General features: G+C 39.2%; 1 protein-coding gene across 1 annotated transcript; it reads left to right on the top strand.

Moving 5' to 3' along the window:
• Window positions 1-1,733: 1,733 nt before the first annotated feature.
• Window positions 1,734-18,547, top strand: LOC121389987. The gene is made up of 3 exons (XM_041521678.1): window positions 1,734-1,841; window positions 16,967-17,088; window positions 18,448-18,547. Exons 1-3 carry the CDS (start codon window positions 1,761-1,763, stop codon window positions 18,545-18,547), a joined length of 303 nt encoding a protein of 100 aa, XP_041377612.1. The 5' UTR covers window positions 1,734-1,760.
• The last annotated feature ends 6,435 nt before the right edge of the window (window positions 18,548-24,982 follow it).

Genomic DNA, 24,982 nt, shown 5'->3' on the forward strand with positions numbered 1-24,982 from the left:
TTCTTAAAGAAGCATACACTGTACTATTCAACCTTGCAGTAGCCAATGTTTTTAACGTTAATTGGGTATCTTTAAAAAAAAAAAAAAGCTTATGTCATTAGGTTTTGGTAATTTATGGGTAAGTCAATCATTGGTAAATGACAAATGCTTTTTACCATTAATTAAAATTCGTATTTTTGATCAGACTAAAAGGTTTTTATTTAATATGTTACACAAAGTGTATTTTATATAAACGTCTTGTAGATCGAGTGTGTTCACAATATCATTTGCAAAAAATATATTCCGAAGCACAATCGCATTTTATTAACTAAGCTTAGATTGGCAGCCATTTCTTTAGCGATAGAAACCGGAAGGTATAGAAATATAGAAAGGTCAGACAGAATATGTAATTATTGTAATGTAAACAAAATTGAAGACGAATATCATATGCTACTAGAATGTCCCAAAATATGACGATCTTAGACGAAAATATATCAAACCTTTTTATTGGAAGAAACCTTCAAATAATATTAAAGTTTTAAACCAGCTTAGTAAATACCTCTCTGAATGTAACATGTTAAGAAGCACCTAATGATTAATATCAAACCATTATGTATAATTGTGTATTACATTATATTTATATTATGTAATCACTGTTATATTGTTTTTGCATCTCCTGCACTATATGCAGCCGTCGTCTTTATTTATATTTCTGTGTGTATACTGATGAGCTGTAAAGCTAAAAGTTAATAAAAGAATTGAAATTGAAACGAAAACGTGAACTTTATTTTTACAGTTTGTTTTCTTTAACAACGCATTGATTTATTCATTATCGGCTATTGAATGTCAACCATTTGGTAATTTTGATATGTAGTCATAGAGTGGAAACCCGCTATATTTTTCTATTAGTAGAAAAGGATATTTTATATGCACCATCCCATAGACAGGATAGCACATACCACGGCCTTTGATATACAAGTCGTGATGCACTGGCTTGGACGAGAAATAGCCCAATGGGCCCACCGATGGGTATCGATTCTAGACCTACTGCCTACCTGGAGAGCGCTGTACCACTGACTGACCTTATGTTTTGTTCAATTACATTATTGAACAATTTATATAACGGTTCCAATATTGGCACCAGTTGTGGAATGAGATAACTGGTCGACATTCTGCTGATGGCGGAAACGTAATAACTCCCAATTCGTCACTAAGGTAGGCCATACGCTTAGGACCCGTGTGGTTCCATATTTTCATTAGCCTGTTCCATTCATCAAATCCATTATCTGTTTAATCCCAAGAGAAGCTTCGTTCAATCGAATGAAGTAATCGACTATCGGGCATTGCCAGCGACACTCGTGTCAACCAATACAATTCTTTGTCACTGCCAGAAGTGTGGGATGCGATAACAGATAAATTGTCTCCAGCTTTTACGACACCACGTGACCGACTTGTGTTCTCACTCACAGCAAGTGCTAAACCAATCATAACTGCGCAAACAAATTTCGTTTGTTTCTACACCAGAAACTTTAAAGCATTAATTGATTAATTGTGACGTGGCCAATGTGCGTAAGTTTCCTGAAACATGCGTGGGATGATCATGGGATGCCGTCTGTTTGTCTTTGAGTATTTTTTTATATATGGGAACGTTCGTGTGTACAGTCAAGGGATGACCAATCAAAGTGCGCCGTGATTTAACTACTAGTATATAGAAACACACTGGGCGGAATATCATCACAGGAGGAGAGAATTCGAACGTCTTTCATAGCAGGACCTCAAGGATGAAGTTTGCCGTCCAGATCCTGTGTGTCCTGGTCTTCGTGTGTATCGTGCAGTACACGAGGTCACAGTCCTTGTATCAGGTCAGGTCAGGTCATAGGTTTTAGCTTGCACATCCAGAACAAGCTGTTGTAGCACACGCCTGTCATGGGCGCAGGTGTCGACTTCCGCCGACTCCTCCGTCCAGGGCAGGAGTCCTTGTATATGGTGGTTTGTGTTTTAATAGCGAGCTGACAACATTCTGTTTATTTGTGGTAAAAAAAACCGGGCATTTTTATATAAATATTATTTTTATCATGTTTATCATTATTTTTATTATTATTATTATTATTATTATTATTATTATTATTATCATCATCATCATCATCATCATCATATGATTGCGGTATCATATATTACAATTTTTGGTATATTAATGCACTTATCAGATTAAATGAAAGTAAATTATGAATCATAATACTCGCGCATTATCGTTTCGAGAAGAAAGATATAATGCGTTTTATATCAGTCAGTTATTCAGTCAGAACAGAAGTCTATTTACACGTAGATCACCATTATTATGGCGATACATAAACGTGATTTACAAATATACAGTAAAGTAACATATCAAATGGAAAATAGTATAGTACAATAGACGAGCAACTATAGCAGAGTATAACAAATTGTGACTTGTTGTAACTACAGGAAATGTATTCCAATTATAAGAATCGAGTAAATATAAAAAACATATTCTAGATATAAGAATCAAGTAAATATATAAAACATTTTCTCTATATAGGAATCAAGTAAATATAGAAAACATATTCTAGATATAAGAATCAAATAAACATCTGAATAGAAAACTATTTAAATAAAAGAATCAAACATAAAAATGTATTTTAAAGCCGCACACCCTAGTTCCATCCAGCGAAAATAAATTATAATTTGGTTAATCTACAAACCTGTAACACACTTAGATCACGTTTTTATCAAATGGAGTGAAAAAGCAGGTTTTATATCGATAAATACCATGGGAATCCCCATGTCCCAATTGCTTGAAATAATTTTAAAAGTTAGTATTCTGATGTCACCGGTAGATGTCGCTCGAAGCACAACAATGCCTACGTCACGACAAATTCCACAGACTTGGGGTGCGTTCCTTTCACCTCTCCTGGACATGTTCCAACTGTTCTGTCCTGGTTGTATCCCCTCTCCAGATATCGTAAGACTTAGCAAAATTATTGGTTTTAAGAGTTTGTAACGTTTTGTATTGAGACACTTACTTGTCTGAACTTTATTGTTACTGAAAATGTTCACGAACTGTGAAGAAATATCTCACAAATGAACAACAAGCAAACGACAACAAATCGGATGTTGATTGCGCGAACCGTGCACGAGAAAACAAACCGAACCAAAATGATAACGGTCACGTGGTATACCAACGTCTGTGACGTTTACACAGGAAGATTCCCTCTAAAAATAGATTGGACCTCGCTTGCTTAACGGTTTTTTCTCGAGTGCGCGCGGCATTTTAAGAAATACAAAAAATGCATTTCGTGGTTTTACAAACATCAGGATTACCAGGATTACCAAAAAGCATTTCAGGTTAATGGAAATGTGTATTCTAAATAATAAAATGTAAGTAAAGTGCAATTTTATTTGTGAAAAAATGGGTTTAATAGCGAAAAACAACGCCGTAATGGTTAACAACTAGCCGTAACTAGGGCGTGTCCCTTTAATATAAAAATGAAAAACAGAAAACATATTCTAGATGTCAGAATCAAGTAAATGTAGAAAACATACTCTAGATATAAGAATCAAGTAAATATAAAAAACATATTCTAGATATTAGAATCAGGAAAATATAGAAAACAATATTATAGATATAAGAATAAATGAAATACATGCATAGAAAACTATTTAAATAAAAGAACCAAACAAACATAAAAAAATATTTTAAATATAAAAATGAAATACATATTGAAAACATTCAAGATATAAGAATCAAGTAAATATAGAAAACATATTCTAGATATATATAGAGAGAATACTACACGAGTTGTCGCTAGATATCATTTTTACGAAACGAGTGAACTTTATATAGTATCTAACCGAACGAAAGTGATGTCAAATACAATGGAAAGTTCACGAGTTTCGTAAAAGTGATATCTAGCGACAACTAGTGTGGTATTTTATTTATTACCCACCTTTAAATGTAAAATGTGGCTAAAAAAATCATGTAAATATTTTTGCTTTTCAATACCGGAAGTTCATTGACATAACAAGTCATTGCACCAACAGTTTGACCAAGTTTTGTCACATTGAGAAATAGTTTGCTATACTTCCGTTAATTCTTAGTGATGTAGCCAGGGAGTGGTATAGACGTATTTCCCTTAAATTTCCCTTATTTCTAGTTTCTTAAATCGAAACACAGCTAGCAAATGATTTATTTAGTCAACTGTCACATCAAGTTTTTGTTGTTTAGCAGGCGGGGAATTTCGATTGTCTATGTTTATGTTAATGGTAACCCCGTATATCGGTGCAGCGAAAATGGACCCTAGAAAATCAAAGCGGGTTTGTTTTGACTCTGTTGCTGCTACGTTAACAGTTTGTTTCGACTGAGTGAAAGGGACGGCGAGGTCATCAGGTACATTGGAGGAGGAAATTATGTTACTAACTTATCGCTGTTGAACTGTTGATATTTGCCGTAATTATTTATACTTTATATGTTTCGGTGGCCAGATATTTGCATGATTTCAATGAGAGGTACATTGTTTTCTCTAAGGGTTTGAATAATGATTTTTTTTTCTGGCCGAATGGTTTGTTAGATGTTTTACTGTGGACCCAACTGAATTCGCCATGCGTTTCATTATCAAGCCGTGTTTGTTTTTCCCACTGGCCCACGCTTGAACCAAGAATGGTTGTCCGAAGGTGCAGTTTTTTTAATTTGTTGCCAAATGAAATGGAAATGTTTTATTTAACGACGCACTCAACACATTTTTTTTACGGTTATATGGCGGTTAAGGACCACACATATATTAAGGTTGGAAACCCGCTGTCGTCACTTCATGGGCTACTCTTTTTCGATTAGCAGCAAGGGATCTTTTATATGCACCATCCCATAGACAGGATAGCACATACCAAGGCCGTTGATGTACCAGTCGTGGTGCACTGGCTGGAGCGAGAAATAGCGCAATGGGCCCACTGACGGGGATCGATCCCAAACCAACCGCGCATCAAGCGAGCGCTGTACCACTGGGCTACGCCTCGCCCTGCCAAATAGAATGGGGTGAAGGAAGAACAGAATCCAAGGTCGGAAAAGAGAATACAGTTTGTAGAGTGCAACCGGACATCGTGGATCATTCGGAGTAGCCCAAGCGCGAGGTGCCACGTTACGGAGTTTTGGTTTGCTGTTCATTATATACTCAGGTTGGACTATACCAATTAAAATCCCATAGGCGACCATGTTAACGTTTGTGTTTAAAAACACTATATGCAATATATCAACCAAACTATGACCCATAAATATCAGTACTACAACCCCTACCTCAAAGTATTAACTGCAGAAAATGGTACCTTTCATGGCTCATTTTCGGTATAACCAGATGTTTCTACAACACGCCTAGTTTCGCACAAAATGTGAGTACTTTTTTTTTACAGGTACCCCATACATGTTCCAAGCACAAGGCTACTTGACAATGTGGTACTACATCAAATAAAATTGCATACATTTTTAGCCCAGATGAAACTAATTTTTTTTACAACCAACACACTCACATTTATAACCAATCACAGGACTTGTGGTGTTAACTTCTCTATCAAAAGTCCGGTGCACCTCGAACTTCGACCCAGCCGGAAATTAATTGGTATAGTGCAACCCTTAATGAACTCCCTGCCGTCTGTATCAACTTCCAGTGTCAAACCATCCCATTTCATCTTGTGGTGTGGTGTGACACTTCCAAGTCCAAAATGTCGAGTGTTATTCCACCATAAAGTGTTCAGGATTAACTCTGGATTATTGTGACCTAATTCCCTGGAATTCCAGAGGGTTCGGATTTTATCGGTTGACAAAGTTTCTGAACGGTAAGGTACGTTGATTAATCCTTCCATTTCCTGTACTTTTTGTTTTGGTTAATAATACCTCTCGTGGCTTACAACACTCCCTGTCTCGCAGTAACGACTTTTCATAACGAAGGGATGTCAGGTACCTATCGAACCTAGACAGTTTTTAAGTATGGGACGACGGTTCGTACTCGTCACCATTTGATGTTTTGATGGAAATGAGAAAGCGACACAGAATGTTACATAGATAGCTTCGGGTATTGATTCCACAGGCCTGCTTTCACCACTATCAATGAGGAATTTCAGTAAAATATTTACATCATACTGCTTATAACGCCAGGTAGTTTTATTGCGGTTTGTTTGAATGTAGCTGTCAATATCCGATGTGTCATCGAACTGATCAGCCGAATCAGCTAGTTGAAATTCGTCAAAAAATCATCTTTAAACAGTTCTTCAAAAACACTGTCAGGGATATCATATGCTGATTCTCTGAAACGGTGGCAGACGATATTTTTACGGCAATACAAAATGCATTTTGTTTGTGCTTAAAATCAATCTGATTAAAATTAGATCTACTGGTCTACCAGTAGATCTATCAGCATTGCGTGGATTCCCATGTCCAGGTGACATTTCATCTATAAATAACAATTAAAATATCGACCAATTACACTTCGCCTTTTATAGCGTTATTCGAGAGCATACAAATTCTAAAAATATCGGGCTACAAATATTTATGCAATAGGCGAACTTGTTGGTCTATTTCAACATTAAAAAAACAGGGGGAAAAGTGCAGTAATAAACTCTGGATTGTATACTAGTATAAACAGATTTTACGGCTATACCATCACGGGTTTTTGTTTGTCTTGAAACGAATTTTATATAAAATTTTATATTGAAATTAGTTTCCGGCATACTTTGTAATTCACCCGAATCATTTCGTATACCCTCGGCATAATCCCGAATGTTTTCAAATTCTTTTCAAATCACAGGCATGATTTTGCAAGTAAGGTTTTGTTTTGTGAAAATAAATGTATCTAATGTTTATTCCATTAATTATTTGGGTTGGGTTTTTTTTTTTTTTTTTTGGGGGGGGGGGGGGGGGGGGGGGGGGGGTTTTTTGTGTTGTTGTTTTTCTTCTGTTTAATCTCAGTTCTTGTAACAACGAGTTTTATGCCAACTCTTAATGAATAGCATTACTGAATGACATTTGTAGTAAGTTGTGGAATGTTAATGACCTTGATATTGTCTTTGAATGACAAAAATAGTTCCGTTAAGCTAATAGGGTTACTGTCCAACCAATCAGAATGGACTCTAGTCTCTGTTAACAAATCAAAACGCATCTGTGTGCGTACGAACTTTATACGACACATCCAGACGTTCACCGGGTGGGTAATAATAGAATAAAGTAAATGAATGTATAGAAAACTATTTAAATAGAAAAATCAAAGAAACATAAACATTTATTTTAAATATAAAAATTACATACATGTAGAAAACGTATTCTAGTTAAACGAATCAAGTAAATATAAACAACATATTCTGGATTTTAGAATCAAGTAAACGTAGAAAATATATTCTAGTTATAAGAATCAAGAAAATACAGAAAACATATTCTAGATATAAGAATAAAGTAAATACATGTCTAGCAAAACTATTTAAATCAAAGAATCAACCAAACATAAACATGTATTTTAGATATAAAAATGAAATACATAAAGAAAACATTCTAGATATAAGAATCAAGTAAATATAGAAAACATATTCTAGATGTCAGAATCAAGTAAATGTAGAAAACATATTCTAGATATAAGAATTAAGTAAATATAGAAAACACATTATAGATATAAGAATTAAGTAAATGTAGAAAACATATTCTAGATATACAAATCAAGTAAATATAGAAAACATATTTTAGATATAAGAATAAAGTAAATACATGTGTAGCAAACTATTTAAATAAAATAATCAACCAAATATAAATATTTATTTTAAATATAAAAATGAAATAAATAAAGAAAACATATTTTAGATATAAGAATAAAGTAAATACATGTATAGCAAACTGTTTAAATAAAAGAATTAACCAAACATAAACATTTATTTTAAATATAAAAATGAAATACATAAAGAAAACATATTCTAGATATAAGAATCAAGTAAATATAGAAACATATTCTAGATGTCAGAATCAACTAAATGTAGAAAACATATTATAGATATAAGAATTAAGTAATTATATAAAACACATTATAGATATAAGAATTAAGTAAATATAGAAAATATATTCTAAATATACGAATCAAGTAAATATAGAAAACATATTCTAGATATAAGAACCAAGATGTGTTAAGGAATGAAACATTTTTCTTTTTTATCCTAAAACCCCGTTCTTACTTGAACGATTTTCTACGCGAATTCCGTGCGACCACCAAATCGTACAGGGCGTGCGGGAGTCGCACGGCAGTATGTTGATGATTCGCACACGTTGTAGGGGTGTCGTGTGTATTTCGGACATGTCGCATGCCGGTGCGACATTTTTTAAATGTTTAAAATTATCGTACGGCTGTCTCTAGGTTCGCACAGTTCGCATTGGTCGCATAGAGGTTGCACAGCAGTCGCACGGCAGTATGTTAGGTCGCACGGGAGTCGTACGTGAGTCTTAAGGGAGCCGAGATGTGCGACTCCCAGCGGACCCCCTGCGACTCCCGTGCGACATCCATCAGACTTCCGTGCAACTGTCGTGCAACCTGTGCAAATCTCATGCGAGCGTATGCGAGCCCGGTGCAAAAAGGCAGTCGCATGGCAGTTGCTTGCACAAGTGAGACTGCGCGGGGGGGGGGGGGGGGGGGGGGGGGGGGGGGGGGGGGGGGGGGGGGGGGGGGGCTAGGTATTCGTACGGGAATCGCACGGCTGTACAATCTTTTAGTCGCACCGCAGTTGTACGAAAAATCGTTCAAGTGAGAACTTGGCTTTACGCATTGCGACAACGCGATGCAGACTGAACGCAAGTGCTATAGGTTGGTTCCGTTTCATTGCGACAACGCGATGCAGACTGAACGCAAGTGCTATAGATTGATTCCGTTCCATTGCGACAACGCGATGCAGACTGACCGCAAGTGCTATAGGTTGGTTCCGTTCCATTGCGACAACGCGATGCAGACTGACCGCAAGTGCTATAGGTTGGTTCCGTTCCATTGCGACAACGCGATGCAGACTGACCGCAAGTGCTATAGGTTGGTTCCATTCCACTGCGACAACGCGTGACAAAATCACAAGGAAATTCGCATAGTGTGACCAGGAGTTTAGGGATTTTATGAAATCTGAACGACAAAACTTTTAAAATTCAAAACCGTATCTCTGCACGAGCCAAAGTCGAAATGGAATTTTATCAAAGTCGTGATTGCTTCCACGAATCACTATCAGGTGCATCGACTCTAGGAGGACTTCCACTTAGCCAGTAGGACTCACTCAATCAGGAGATCATTTACATGGTTTTATTTCCTTCTTGCTTCGCCTGTAGGAGGACTGCCACTCCCAACACGTTTTTTTTTTCCATTTTTTTTTTCCATTTTTTATCACATTTTCATACAGTATATATATTTTTATACATACATACACTTATCAAAATTAGCTAATATAAAATAAAACAACAAACCTCTTGCCAACACGTCATTGAACCTCACTCCGTACTAAACACTCAAAATTTCTTATACATGTATATATGGTAATAAATACTTAGATACTGTCAGTGGTGGATGACGTCAGAGATATTTATTCGAACAACTTATGGTATACACTCCATCTTTTAATAAATTTATTATATTTGATTTTATTGGAATACATTTTTTTCTAATATATAATAAGAATGTATATGAATTTTTAATATTTTAATATCTAGTGATTTCTTCAGATATTTTGAACTATATATAAATTGCTTTGTCAAAAGAGCAATAATGTCAATTATGGTATTGTTCTTTGAGAGGCCAAGAAGAAAACTGGAACGAGAGAAGATAACTATAATGTCTGCAGCTTCTTTTCTCCATTGCTCGACTTGTTTAATTAAATTTTGGACGTGTACACAATCAAAAAATAAATGCGTGTACCTTTCAATATACGCATTACAGAAGCTACACTTTGGGCTGCTTATCACTCTAATATTATAGAGAAGCTTATTTGTAGGGAGAATTCTTTGGATTATTCTATATTGGAACCATCTTAATTTGGTATCCTTTGATATACTGAACACATTGCTGTTAATAGTTTTCCACCAGTTGTATTCTTGTTCAAAATTTAATTCTCTTTTCCATTTAGAAATTTTTTTGGGTGGAGAAAAAGACGACTTTATATAGGTGTTATTGTGACGGTACATGCTCTTAATTTCTTTTCGCCTGTGGCGATATTAATTGTTTTAGAGGGCCGTGTGCAGTTCCAAATGCACTTAGCCCAGGTGGCCAGTAGTTACGTAATACCTCCGCGAGTGCGGTTTTTACAACCGTGATTTTGGCGACTGGCGACAGAATGTCTGGTCATCTAAGAAAATATACCGACTCTGGGAGAGGTGGAAATATCAGATGATAGGTGAGGTACCGCGTTGTGCTCCCAGGCGATATTCGCTGTCTCTGAGAGTTTTGAATAAATAGCTAGGATTTTAGATATATCGAGGAGAAACATATTGGAAGGCGTCCAGGGGGAACGTTAGTCCGTCCGGACTGGTAATTATATATTTTCTGCTCTGTGTATAACCTTGATGTGATTGATGTGACTTTAAATATTTTAATACTGTATTATACCAATATTATTTAGACGGTGCTGCCGGTCATCTGACGCAGTAATCTGTAGGCTCACTGTCCTAAATAATTATAAAAAGCTTAACCAGTCATCCTAGAGGACCTAGGTAAACTGTAGGTTATTGTCTTTATTGTGATAGGTACCAGTATTAATTCTGTGTTACAAGGTTACTGAATGAGTAGTAAGGGTTAATTAAAAATTAACCAGTTAGGAATAGAGTTGTAATTCCTTTATTAATTAAGTTCCCCTGGAAGCGTTTCTCAATTATCACACGTTACTGAATGAGTAGTAAGGGTTAATTAAAAATTAACCAGTTAGGAATAGAGTTGTAATTCCTTTATTAATTAAGTTCTCCTGGAAGCGTTTCTCAATTATCACACGTGTGGGTGTTGTGTCACGGTGAAGAGATTAGCATATTGTGTAAACTAGACACCTAGAGATTAACTAATTAAGTGATCAGTTCTGGGTTGTTATTATTTGTTGTTGTTAATTAAATACTGCGGCAGTACATTTGTCAGCGTAGGTTAATACAGATTCCAAAGTGTATTGTGTTTTAGTTGTGTTTTCTAGTGAACTAAACGTGCTATAATAATATATACTTTATATAAGATCTTATCTCTGAGCATACCTAGAGACGAGCCACAGCGGGTATGACTGCCTGTTACAGAGAGATCTAATAGATATACAGTTAGGAGAGATATTTGGACAATCGTGTTTCATTCAGTTACGGGTATTATAGGATCCCCGTGACAGGAGTGAAAATTGGGGCGCTCGTCCCGGATCTGAAACGGGACATGCATATTTAAAAAAGTATTGTTTGTAAATGGGGGCTTTATAAATTATTTTTACAAATTACCAGAAGTAGCAACGTTGTTCACTAGAAAATTAATTAATAATAAGTGCGTCATATCTAAACATGGATAAGAATTTGCTGGATATGCCTACGCTCAGTGTAGTGGAGATTAAGCGAGCACGTAAGGCCGAGTTAGTTGAAATGGCGGGTGAGCGAGAAATTGATTTAACTTCAGCTAAAACCTTAGGTCATATAAGGACAATTATTATCCAGGAAGTTTTTGGTGATAGTCCTGTTATGGAAGACAGTGAGATTGTTCCAGAGATAGAGATAAATGAGTTAAGTGTGGAACAACAATTAGCTTTTAAAAAGCTTGAGTACGAAAGAGAAGAACGTGCATTAGATAGAGAGAGAGAGAGAGAGAGAGAGAGAGAGAGAGAGAGAGAGAGAGAGAGAGAGAGAGAGAGAGAGAGAGAGAGAGAGAGAGGAGAGAGAGAGATGAGAGAGAGGAGAGACTTCCCCCTCCGAGAGAGAGAGAGAGAGAGAGAGAGAGAGAGAGAGAGAAAGAGAAGAAAGGGATAGAGAAGATAGAGCTAGAGATAGAGAAGATAGAGATAGAGAGAGAGAGAGAGAGAAGATAGGGATAGAGAGAAAGAAGAGAAGGATAGAGAATTCCAGTTAGAAAAATTAAAAGTGGAACATGATTTAAAGTTGAATACTGAAGAAGTCAGACGAGAAGTAGGAAATGGGTTTAACATGTCGGAGGCTTATAGATCAGTGCCTGTATTTGATGACCAGGAGGTAGATATGTTCTTCCAACTTTTTGAACGGGCCGCTAAGCAGCTACATTGGCCGCAGTCTAAGTGGACATTGTTAGCCGTGTCTAATTTAAGGGGAAGGCTAGTGTAGCTTATAATTCAATGAGTGATGAGCGAGCAAGTCAGTACGACCTAGTTAAGGCGGAAGTGTTGAGGGCGTATGAATTACGACCTGAGGATTATCGTTTACGGTATAGCGAGTTGAGAAAAACGCAGGGTCAGTCTTATAGTGAGTTTGTGGCTAAGAAGGCAGGGATGTTTAATAAATGGGTGGTGTCTCATCAGGTAGAGTCATATACCGAGTTACGGGAGAGTCATCTAGTTGGTCAGCTAGTCAGGCAAGGAATGCACCTGGTGGGCAAAGTAAGGATAAACCTGCATTATCAGCCAATGCACGAACTTTTCGTCCACATTGCAGTTACTGTAAAAAGGATAACCATCTTGTCGGGGACTGTTTTAAAAGGAAACGCGATAAAGCGCAAGTGGTCGGTTTAGTGAGGTCAGCTCCGTTAGCGAGAGAGTTAATGGTTAGTCCCATGGCAGAGAAAGTAAACCCGTATGTGTCCACTGGTATGGTTTGTGATGTGAAACAAGAATTGAGTCCTAAGGCAATATCAATCTATCGAGATACTGGTTGTAGTCAGACGCTGGTCACGTCGGAGTGTTTAGCTGGTATTAAGAATTCAGATACAGGACGTAGTTTTGCGTTAACCTCAGTTACTGGAGAAAAAATGGTTGTCCGGTTACATAACGTTTTCTTGTGTTCGAAGTTTGTGACAGGACCAGTCGTTATGGGTGTTGTGAAGGACTTGCATGTTGAAAACATAGGATTTTTGTTGGGTAATGATTTGACTAGTCAGTGTTGTCAGCCGAAATGTGACAAATTGTTAATTAAAGACAGCCCTTTACCAATACAAGAGAGTGAGGTTGATGAGATTAGATATCCTGCATGTGTAATGACTAGGGATATGGCCAAAAGAGTAGCACGAGACCCAGAGGATATTTGTGATTTGTCTGATACGTGTGTGAGCCATGAAATTGGAGTGGATGAGGTTATCAGTAAAATGGTAGATAAGTCAACTGAGGAATTAAATGTGGTGGAACCTGTTGATCTCCCGCATAGTGGAATTGAACCAGTTGTGTTTGATAGAGGGGACTCACCTTGTAATAGACAAGAGTTAATCCTAGAGCAGGGGGCTGATCCAAATTTGTTGGCAGTTCGCACTACATTGTTAACTGAGAGAGTATTGATGAATAAAAGAGTTAGAGATAGGAAGTTGCCGGCGACCGAACTATCTAGGAAGCAACTGAGCCATGCTCAGAGCAAAATAAAATCAGTGTTTGATAGGAAGGCTAGGAGTTGGGAATTTAAACCAGGGGATAAGGTGCTGCTGTACCTTCCCATTAAACGGAGTTCTGTGCAGAACAGGTATTTCGGGCCCTATGTTGTGCACAAACGGGTTAATGAGACAGGGTATGTGATAAACACTCCTGATAGGGTTAGGAAAAGTAGGTATTGTCACATCAATTTGCTAAAAGGTTATTTTGACAGACTGCCGATAGTTCCAGTACTACCGGTCCAAATTGAGAGTCACTCAATTTCCTGTGATGACGCCAAGACTGCAGAGATCAAATTAACCAACAGCCAGATTCTAGCAGACTTGAACCCCCAGCGAGAAAAGTTGACTACGCTGATACAAGACAATGCTTCCATTTGTCAGGACCTTCCAACGGTTACCAATACCTTAAGCCAGGATGTGCGCTTGGAACCCAACGCTACACCGATTCGACAGTATGCCTATCGGAGAAAACCTGGAAAACGTGCGCCACTGTAAAAGAAGGAAACGAAGTCCCAGTGGTCAGATGAATGCGAGAAGTCATTCAACCGTCTCAAGCAGATGCGCTACTCGTCTCCCGTGATGGCAGCACCAGACTACCGAATACCGTTCAAGCTAGCTGTGGATGCCAGTGACGTGGGAGCTGGAGCTGTGCTGTTCCAGGAAGACGAAAAGGGACTTTCTTCTCAAAAAAGTTTGACAAACACCAGGTGAACTATTCCACTATAGAGAAGGAAGCTTTGGCCATGGTACAAGCTCTGAAGCATTTTCAGATCTACGTGAAATCGGCATTGCATCAAGTGGTGGTCCTTACTGATCATAATCCGCTTACTTTCATTCACAGAATGAAAGCCACCACCCAGAGAGTTTTGAGATGGAGTCTTCTTCTGCAGGAATTCCCAATTACCATTGAACATATCAAGGGCACTTCTAATGTAATCGCTGATGCCCTGTCCCGAAGTTGAACGTTATGATAATGTGTTGACATTCTTGATTTCTGTTTTGTTTTTATATATTTTATTTGTATACCAGGGACTCAGAGACTCAGTGTGATTACTGGTAGTCACCTTATTATTACATGTGTTATAAATGCCCGTATGCGTCGGTTAACGAACCTTTTTGTTTTAATGTAGTATATTTCCCTATTCCTAGAGTAGAGGAAATATCCTTTTTGAGGTGAGGGTGTGTGACGGTACATGCTCTTAATTTCTTTTCGCCTGTGGCGATATTAATTGTTTTAGAGGGCCGTGTGCAGTTCCAAATGCACTTAGCCCAGGTGGCCAGTAGTTACGTAATACCTCCGCGAGTGCGGTTTTTACAACCGTGATTTTGGCGACTGGCGACAGAATGTCTGGTCATCTAAGAAAATATACCGACTCTGGGAGAGGTGGAAATATCAGATGATAGGTGAGGTACCGCGTTGTGCCCCCAGGCGATATTCGCTGTCTCTGAGAGTTTTGAATAAATAGCTAGGATTTTAGATATATCGAGGAGAAACATATTGGAAGGCGTCCAGGGGGAACGTTAGTCCGTCCGGACTGGTAATTATATATTTTCTGCTCTGTGTATAACCTTGATGTGATTGATGTGACTTTAAATATTTTAATACTGTATTATACCAATATTATTTAGACGGTGCTGCCGGTCATCTGACGCAGTAATCTGTAGGCTCACTGTCCTAAATAATTATAAAAAGCTTAACCAGTCATCCTAGAGGACCTAGGTAAACTGTAGGTTATTGTCTTTATTGTGATAGGTACCAGTATTAATTCTGTGTTACAAGGTTACTGAATGAGTAGTAAGGGTTAATTAAAAATTAACCAGTTAGGAATAGAGTTGTAATTCCTTTATTAATTAAGTTCCCCTGGAAGCGTTTCTCAATTATCACACGTGTGGGTGTTGTGTCACGGTGAAGTGATTAGCATATTGTGTAAACTAGACACCTAGAGATTAATTAATTAAGTGATCAGTTCTGGGTTGTTATTATTTGTTGTTGTTAATTAAATACTGCGGCAGTACATTTGTCAGCGTAGGTTAATACAGATTCCAAAGTGTATTGTGTTTTAGTTGTGTTTTCTAGTGAACTAAACGTGCTATAATAATATATACTTTATATAAGATCTTATCTCTGAGCATACCTAGAGATGAGCCATAGCGGGTATAACTGCCTGTTACAGAGAGATCTAATAGATATACAGTTAGGAGAGATATTTGGACAATCGTGTTTCATTCATTTACGGGTATTATAGGATCCCCGTGACAGTTATATATATGTTTTGACCCCTGTTTGTTTTGTATTATGGTATTTATATACTTAGGCCAAAATAGAAAGTCAGCTGAAAGTGGTTTGGTGGATAAAAATGGCCTTGTATGTAATATTGCAGCCTTTAGCCCTTCAAATGTAGTAAATGGTGGATGAAAGCCATAAAATTCACAAAATCCATCATATTTAAATAAGTTGCCATCTGGGTCATACATATCATGTACGTTTGTTATACCTATTATATTCCAATTCTGGTAATGAACAGTTTTGTTACCAATTTTAATTAGGGAGTTGAACCACAGAGGTTCGGAACTTACATCATTTTCGTTAAGTTCCACTTTCTTTTTTAATAATGCTAGTATATTGAATACTTGTTGCCAGAACATATTTGTAATTTTTTCCCACACAGTTTAGAGTAATCATCTCCTATATTAGTAAATAAAATATTTTTGTTTGGGAGGTGACATCTAAGGATATGATGCCATAACAAATCATGTCCATTTATTGCTCTTCTTATCCATGTTAATTTTAAGGAATTCATAAAATATTCTAAGTTTACCATTTTTAAACCACCATTTTCTATATCCTGCATTAGCAAATTCCGATAAATTCTATCTATGGAACTCTTCCAAATATATGAATAAAAGATCTTGTTGATTGTTTTTATTATGTCATTATCTGGATTGGGGATACTGAGAATAAGGTGAACAAGTTTAGATAGTCAAGGATTTGACGACAGTAATTCTACCCAGTATAGTAAGATGACGTTTAGACCAGTTATTCAGTAACTTTGAAATCTCCCAACACTTGTTTAATAAATCAAAACTTGTACATGACAGAGCTCGGTGGAATGCATATACTATAGTTGTGATGGCATTCTCTCATTCTCAAAACAGCGATCAGATGTAACAATTTTCAAGGATGCTTTCATCAGACATAAACAGAAAAATCTGATTTTCAAACAATTCTGAACAGATGCAGATTTGTCTGTCTGTTTTTCCTAAAAACATTTTTAGCCCGAGTCAATCTGTGCATGATCCCTGTATATTAATACATTTTTATGTCAAAATATCTATAAGATTATCGATTTTAGAATATTATGCGTTTCCTTATTGCATACAATGAACAGTTTTAAAAACTAATTGGGATTATTGGTTCTTTCTTTCAGATGCTTAGATCATCGCGAACAGCGGACCGTTGCCTTGGTGGCAGGATTTGCTACTGGGCGCTGTGCGATTGGCGGGAGAACCCCGTAGTCGATCCATACCATTGTAAATTCGGCAATACAACGTAAGTGTATTTAACACAGCCGTTTGTAGTAACCAATACTCCACATTGTCACATTGTAGTATAGCGCACGCCTAATGCGCGGTCTGTCTAGGATCGATCCCCGTCGGTGGGCCCATTGGACTAGTTCTCGTTCCAGCCAGTGCACGACGACTGGTATATCAAAGGCCGTGGTATGTGCTATCCTGTTTGTGGGATGGTGCATATAAAAGATTCCTTGCTACTAATGAAAAAATGTAGTTGGTTTCCCCTTTGACTGTGACAAAAATGACCATATGTTTGACATCCAATAGCCGATGATTAATAAATCAATGTGCTCTAGTGGTGTCGTTAAACAAAAACAAACATTGTCACATAATCAGAAAAACCTCAAATCCCTGACCATTCGGCTAATTATGGTTGCACCCAGTGCACTACGACTGGTATATCAACGGCTGATGTATGTGCTGTCTTGTCTGTGGGATGGTGCATATAAAAGATCCCTTACTTGGACAAATGTAGCGGGTTTGCTTTCTAAAACTATGTCACAATTAGAAAATGAATGACATCCAATAGCCGATGGTCAATAAATGAATGTGCTGTAGCGGTGTTGTCTATCCACCCAACCCTACGCCAACATCTAATGCCCATCTTTATTAATCGAGGCTATGTAATTATAAAAGAAAGAAATAACACATATCACGCACCGGCCTCGGTGGTGTCGTGGTTAAGTCATCGGACATAAGGCTGGTAGGTACAGGGTTCGTAGGTCGGTACCGACTCCTACCCAGAGCGAGTTTTAACGACTAAATGGGTAGGTGTAAGACCACTACACCCTCTTCTCTCTCACTAACCACTAACTCACTGTCCTGGACAGACAGGCCAGATAGCTGAAGTGTGTGCCCAGGACAGCGTGCTTGAACCTTGATTGGATATAAGCACGAAAATAAGTTGAAATGAATATTCCGCACTATTAGTTTGCTATTGTCAAGGCGGCGTGACGTAGCCCAGTGGTAAAACGCTCGCTTGATGCGACCTCCGTCAGTGGGCTATTTTCGCTGGTATGTGCTATCCTGTCTGTGGGATAGTGCAGAGTTCGCAGCCCAGTACCGGCCCGAACCCAGAGCGAGTTTTAACGAATTAATGGGTAGGTGTAAGACCACTACATCCTCTAATCACTAACCAACTAACAACTAACCCACTGTCCTGGACAGACAGTCCAGATACTAGTAGCTGAAATGTGTGCCCAGGACACCGTGTTTGAATCTTACTTGGATATAAGCACGAAAATAAGTAAAAGAAAGAAAGAACGAACTAAACACAATCAACAACTGCCACTTCTGTTTCGTATTTCTAAACCGAGAAATATTGTTTTATTTCCAGGTGTATTTGTCCGAGCGGAACCAGTTGTGAGCGCGTGGATGTTGACCGCGGTGAGGAAGCATATTACAACATTTACCTGTACAGGTGTTTCCCGACGTAATAGCTTGTTTCGAATGTTTCTTGATTTAACTTAAATACAATATAGAAACGTTCACTAAATGGATCTTTACTTGTTTTGTTTTGTTTTAAATTTTGATGTATATATATATATATATATATATATATATATATATATATATATATATATAGAGAGAGAGAGAGAGAGAGAGAGAGAGAGAGAGAGAGAGAGAGAGAGAGAGAGAGAGAGAACAACAACAAAACAAAGCAAAACATGGGGGGAAACACAAAAAACAACACCCACACCCACCCCTACCCCCCCAAAAAGGTTTTAAAAATACACGAAAATCAAGCAGAGGAAGCTAATAACCCCCAAACAACAATAACAACAATAATACCATCAAAAACAACAATAATAATAACATAAAAGACGTATGTAGCCTATATGTATTTCAGAAATTTCAATCTTTATACATTATATGAATGAAAACAATGTTCATTGGTTATTATTTATTTATGTACCGTATGTATGTATTTATTTATTATTTATTCATTCATTCATTCATTCATTCATTTTATTTATTTATTTGCTTATTGTTTATTTATTTATTGTTTATTTATTTAGTATTTGATTATTCATTTATTTATTTGCGTATATATTTATTGTAATGTGTGTATTAGTTAATTGGTTATTTATTCAATGATTGACAAAATAAAATACTAGAGTTCTTCTTCAACGGCAAAATAAAATAATGATAAAAAAATAATAATAAAAGTAAAGTAAAAACAACAAGATAAAGGCCGTATTTCATATCCTTGAAGTCAATAAAGCAACGTTCACAAAATACACACACAACATCCGCACGCGTGCCCACCACTTTGTTTGAACTTCCTCTCATAAAACTACTTCCTCTGAAGGCACAATTGAAAACAGGAATAGTTTTGTAGAACATAGCTTCTTCATGAATGAAGATAGCGAAAACACGAGAACTCTCAAAACGAGGCTTCCATTTTAGGAAAAAATCCACATCACGTTTATGATAGAATTCTTGATGGTTTTATGCCGATTTCACTAAAGATACTTTGACCTTGTTTCTCTTTTATTTGATTTAAAATAATTACAGGTAGCCTGTATTGTGTGGTCGAATAAAGAACTGACAGGGAATTAATTATACCCAAGTTATATTTGGTATAATTGAAAGCGCAATTCCATCCATTAGATCTAAAACATATCAAAAGCTTTACATTTTCTCATTTGGGGAAAAAATAATAGCATGCGTGTATTTAAGATATACTTTTAGGGACTAACATTAGAATGACATCTTTAACTGAACACTGTCGATATGTATATATCCCGAACTAGTGTTCTCTAAAAGTGATTTTGCCAGTCAGTTGTGTTTAAAGACGCAAAGCCTAGTTTCAGTGAGCGAAAACGGACACTAAATTTAGTTGATCTACAGATAGATAGATAGATAGATAGATAGATAACAATTTAACGTGTCCATATACCACTAGGGTTTCGAACACGCCCATCCAGAGTCCGATCTCCGATAAGATCGGTGGCCTGACTCGGGATGAGGGGAGGATAGAGTTGAAAATGGGCAGAATTTTGAAAATAGCTATTAGTAAAAAAGTTAATAGAATTAAAAAAATAAAAATAAATAAAAAGTTACAAGCCAAAAATAAAAAGAATAGACTGCTCGGCCGAATATTTATATAATTTGGAGCATTTTAGATGGACAGTCCAAAAATAAATAAGAGAAAGAAGAGAGGATCGGACTATTTAAGAATATTAAAAAAAGAGAATAATTTCGACATATAATTTTGAACGGAGGTCTAAAAGTTTAAAGTCCGATCTAAATGGTCCGGTCCGGGTGGGGTGGGGGGTGGGGTGTGAGTTTAAGGTGGGCGGAATTTGGAATACGAATTTAGTAGTTAGGTCAAAGACCTAAAGCCAAAATGAGCTCATTCATACAACTCATGTCTGGACAAAAATTTAAGTTCAAAGAACAAAATTAGACTGCTCGACCGAAAGGGTTTTAAAGTGATTTGAGTAATTTAGACGGGCTGCCAAAATAAAGTGCGTCGGACTGTTTACAAAAAAAAAAAATAATAAAAAAAAAATTAAAGTCCAACTAAGCCCTTGGAACGGTTGGCGACTATGGGGACGAGATGAAATGCTTGGCGTTGAACTGTGGCACCAGTTTCCTCCAACGGTGGGCTAGCAAGGTCTTAGCTAGCTCGACGTAATGGGCACCGGCGATGATCTTCAGTACTCTGTGGATGGTGTAGTTGTCCATGTCGTCGAAGAGTATTCCCTGTCTGTAGAGATCATCTCGGCGCGACGTCACCACAAGTCCAAACTTCCCGTCTCGTAGTTCCATGGCGTGGATGGCACACTCAACTCCGTCAGGAAACTTTTTAAAGTCGCCCTCAAGAATGCTTCCCGGCAGTGAGCTGGTGTCCGAGGTGTCCCCGACCAAGTATCGAGCGTACTGGCCCTTGATCTTGGAGATGGCTAGGCTCCAGGCGGCGTCCCTGCCCCGGGCGGTCGCGGAAGGTTTGTTGATCTACAAACCTGCAACACATTAGAATAAGGTATAACAGAGAGAAGCTAAAGTATGTGGTGTGTAAATGGGAAAATACCATCTAAAAATAACTAGAGCATGTTTCGATAACCATTACTTCTCAAAAGAACGTGCGGTTTTAGAATAATGAAATATTAATTTTGGGGTATTACAAAACCTATTCTAAATAGTCTAAATAATAAAATATAAGTGCTTCTAATTTCAGTTATCAAACACGGCTTTAATAGTAAAACAAAAATACGCCATAATGTTTAAAAACTAGGGTCAATCTCTTTAACTTAACACAAAAAAGAAAAGGAAGCGAGTTTTGAAAATAACAAACATATTCTATTTTTATGTGCAATTTATAAAAACATAGGTAAAAATATAAATAAAACAGCAATACTTATACATGTATATACCTATGATAAAGAATTAATGTCTGCCCCACGAATCTTAAAATAATGTTTTGTTATATTATAATATAATTTATATTTTATGTTTTTAAATTACAAAGTAGCGAGAGATGCTGCATATAAGAGACCCCTTGCTGCTAATCAAAAACCGTAGCCCTCTGCATGGCGGCAGCGGGTTTCCAATTTTATTATCTGTGTGGTCCTTAACCATATGCCCGACGCTATATTAAAACCGTACTTAAAATGTCTTTTGACAGTGATTCATGGGTGCATGTCATCACAGCTATATTTATTCCAATAAACTTTGTCCTGTGGTAGTTTCGATTTGGTAACTGGTCAGCTGGGAGTGGCAGTCCTCATGTTGGCAGTGCAGAAAGGATGTGTTGCCCGGTAAATGATCTCCTTGGGAGTGGGTTTTCTCCCAAAGACGAGGCACTAGATAGAGATTCATCGAAGCATTCACTATTTTGACAAATTCCCATTGGGCTCTGCCATGTGCAGAGATACGGTCTTGGTCGTGGATAACGGTTTTGACGTCCAGATTGAATGCGTCGTTAAATAAAATAATCTTTCTTTCCCTACTACTAGCCCGAGTACTCTGCCGTTCAAGAGCTAGACGGACATTTGGACGGTTATGAGCGCACTCTCAGCCAGAGATCACTGTATAGCGAAAACACTGCATTACTGCCTATCACACGGTAGGCAAAGATTTCCACTCTTAATAAAACAATAACCCTATGTTTGATGTTAAATACCATTATACTGATCATTTCGAGTTCGCTTATAACAAATATTTGACATATCACTAACATACATACTACAGGAAGAAACCCGTCAGCACTTAAGTATTTAATCGAAACATTATTGAAAGGGGGGTACTGTCGGGTTTCTTCCTGTAGTATGTGTGTGTAAGTGATTAATATGTCAAATGTTTGTTATCAACGAACTCGAAAATGATCAATGTAATGGTATTTAACGTCAAACATAGGGTTATTGTTGCATTAGAGTGGGAATCTTTGCCTGCCGTATGGTAGGCATCCATTCCGTGTTTTCGCTATACAGTGATCTCTAGCGGCAGAGAGCGACCATAACCGTCCAAATGTCCGTCTAGCTCTCGAACGGCAGAGTACTTGGGCTACCCTACTACCTCCGTCCCTCCAACCGTCTGCTTCATGGTCGTCCCTTCCAGGTTACACACCACCATTAATTACTCCATGCAATTCAATACAATGTCTATGTCAGAATATATTCTGTGAAAAATACAAGTAGTCCTCATACCTTGGCACCGCCACGTGTAATACAAGTGGCACCATACCACCTCCACAGTTGTTATCAGTTAGTACTACATATAACAACTAACTTCAAACCAATGGGTTATATAAATACTACAGAGGTCAACCTACGTGTAATCATCAAAGAAAGATTTCAAAAAGCACATCACAATTTTGTAATATTATTTTTCTTATGAGGAACTATTTCTTAAACCGGATTATATTAAGCTGCTACAGCAAATAATGACACGACGAATGGTGGTGTGTTGCCTTCAGCTGAGAACAAGGAACCAGAAGGTTGATGACCAAGGGCCAAAACACACCAGGTCTGAGTCTGGATCTGGGTCTGGCAAGTATGGTGCCAGTTCAAAATTAAACGCATTGAATCGAATGTGACAAAACATACTGCGTCTGTTATGACGTCAGCTACAGATTTGGCAACATATCATGGAACATGCGCTATAGTTTTACACTGCCAGACTGGCAGCTGCATAATGCTCATTAATTTGTCTTAATAACCAACAGAAAATGTATATATTAATCAATATGGATTTCTCATACTTATTGCTGATGTTCATAGAAGTAAATTTATCTAAAGATATGAACGCATTAATATATATTGAAAAAACGTAACAGTTACAGACCCAGACGTCAAAATACACCAGACTCGCCACACGCCACACTCTCCAGACCTAGACCCAGATCCAGACCCCAGATCCAGACCCCAAATCCAGACCCAGACCCCAGACCCTAGACCCCCGACCCAGACCCAGACCCCAGACCCCAGACCCCAGACCCAGACCCCAGACCCAGACCCCAGACCCCAGACCCAGACCCCAGACCCCAGACCCCAGACCCAGACCCAGACCCCAGACCCCAGACCCCAGACCCCAGACCCAGACCCAGACCCAGACCCAGACCCCAGACCCCAGACCCCAGACCCAGACCCCAGACCCCAGACCCAGACCCCAGACCCCAGACCCAGACCCAGACCCCAGACCCAGACCCAGACCCAGACCCCAGACCCCAGACCCAGACCCCAGACCCCAGACCCAGACCCCAGACCCAGACCCCAGACCCCAGACCCCAGACCCAGACCCATACCCAGACCCAGACCCCAGACCCCAGACCCCAGACCCAGACCCAGACCCCAGACCCAGACCCCAGACCCAGACCCCAGACCCCAGACCCAGACCCCAGACCCCAGACCCCAGACCCAGACCCAGACCCAGACCCAGACCCAGACCCCAAATCCAGACCCAGACCCCAGACCCCAGACCCCAGATCCCAGACCCAGACCCAGACCCAGACCCAGACCCCAAATCCAGACCCAGACCCCAGACCCCAGACCCCAGACCCAGACCCCAGACCCAGACCCAGACCCCAGACCCCAGACCCAGACCCCAGACCCCAGACCCCAGATCCCAGACCCAGACCCAGACCCCAGACCCCAGACCCCAGACCCAGACCCCAGACCCAGACCCCAGACCCAGACCCAGACCCCAGACCCAGACCCAGACCCCAAATCCAGACCCAGACCCCAGACCCCAGACCCCAGACCCAGACCCAGACCCAGACCCAGACCCCAAATCCAGACCCAGACCCCAGACCCCATACCCAGACCCAGACCCAGACCCAGACCCAGACCCCAGACCCCAGACCCAGACCCAGACCCCAGACCCCAGACCCAGACCCCAGACCCAGACCCAGACCCAGACCCAGACCCCAGACCCAGACCCCAGACCCCAGACCCCAGACCCAGACCCAGACCCAGACCCAGACCCCAGACCCCAGACCCAGACCCCAGACCCAGACCCAGACCCCAGACCCAGACCTCAGGCCCCAGACCCAGACCCAGACCCCAGACCCAGACCCAGACCCCAGACCCAGACCCCAGACCCCAGACCCAGACCCCAGACCCAGACCCAGACCCCAGACCCCAGACCCAGACCCCAGACCCAGACCCCAGACCCCAGACCCAGACCCAGACCCAGACCCAGACCCCAGACCCAGACCCCAGACCCAGACCCCAGACCCAGACCCAGACCCCAGATCCCAGACCCAGACCCCAGACCCAGACCCCAGACCCCAGACCCAGACCCCAGACCCAGACCCCAGACCCAGACCCAGACCCAGACCCCAGACGTGTAGATACGATCAGTTCGTTCTATGTAATTGTTCGTTGTAAGCATGTTCGTTATAAGTGTACAACAGTGTATGTACG

Source organism: Gigantopelta aegis, chromosome 15 (assembly GCF_016097555.1).
Source record: "Gigantopelta aegis isolate Gae_Host chromosome 15, Gae_host_genome, whole genome shotgun sequence".
Lineage (NCBI taxonomy): Eukaryota > Metazoa > Mollusca > Gastropoda > Neomphalida > Peltospiridae > Gigantopelta > Gigantopelta aegis.

Bases quoted from the DNA above. Each gene is read 5' to 3' on its own strand.
- LOC121389987 (XM_041521678.1), top strand. From the start codon at position 1,761: ATGAAGTTTGCCGTCCAGATCCTGTGTGTCCTGGTCTTCGTGTGTATC. The intron at 1,842-16,966 runs GTCAGGTCAGGT...TCTTTCTTTCAG, and splicing joins GGTCACAGTCCTTGTATCAG to ATGCTTAGATCATCGCGAAC. The intron at 17,089-18,447 runs GTAAGTGTATTT...TTTTATTTCCAG, and splicing joins TGTAAATTCGGCAATACAAC to GTGTATTTGTCCGAGCGGAA.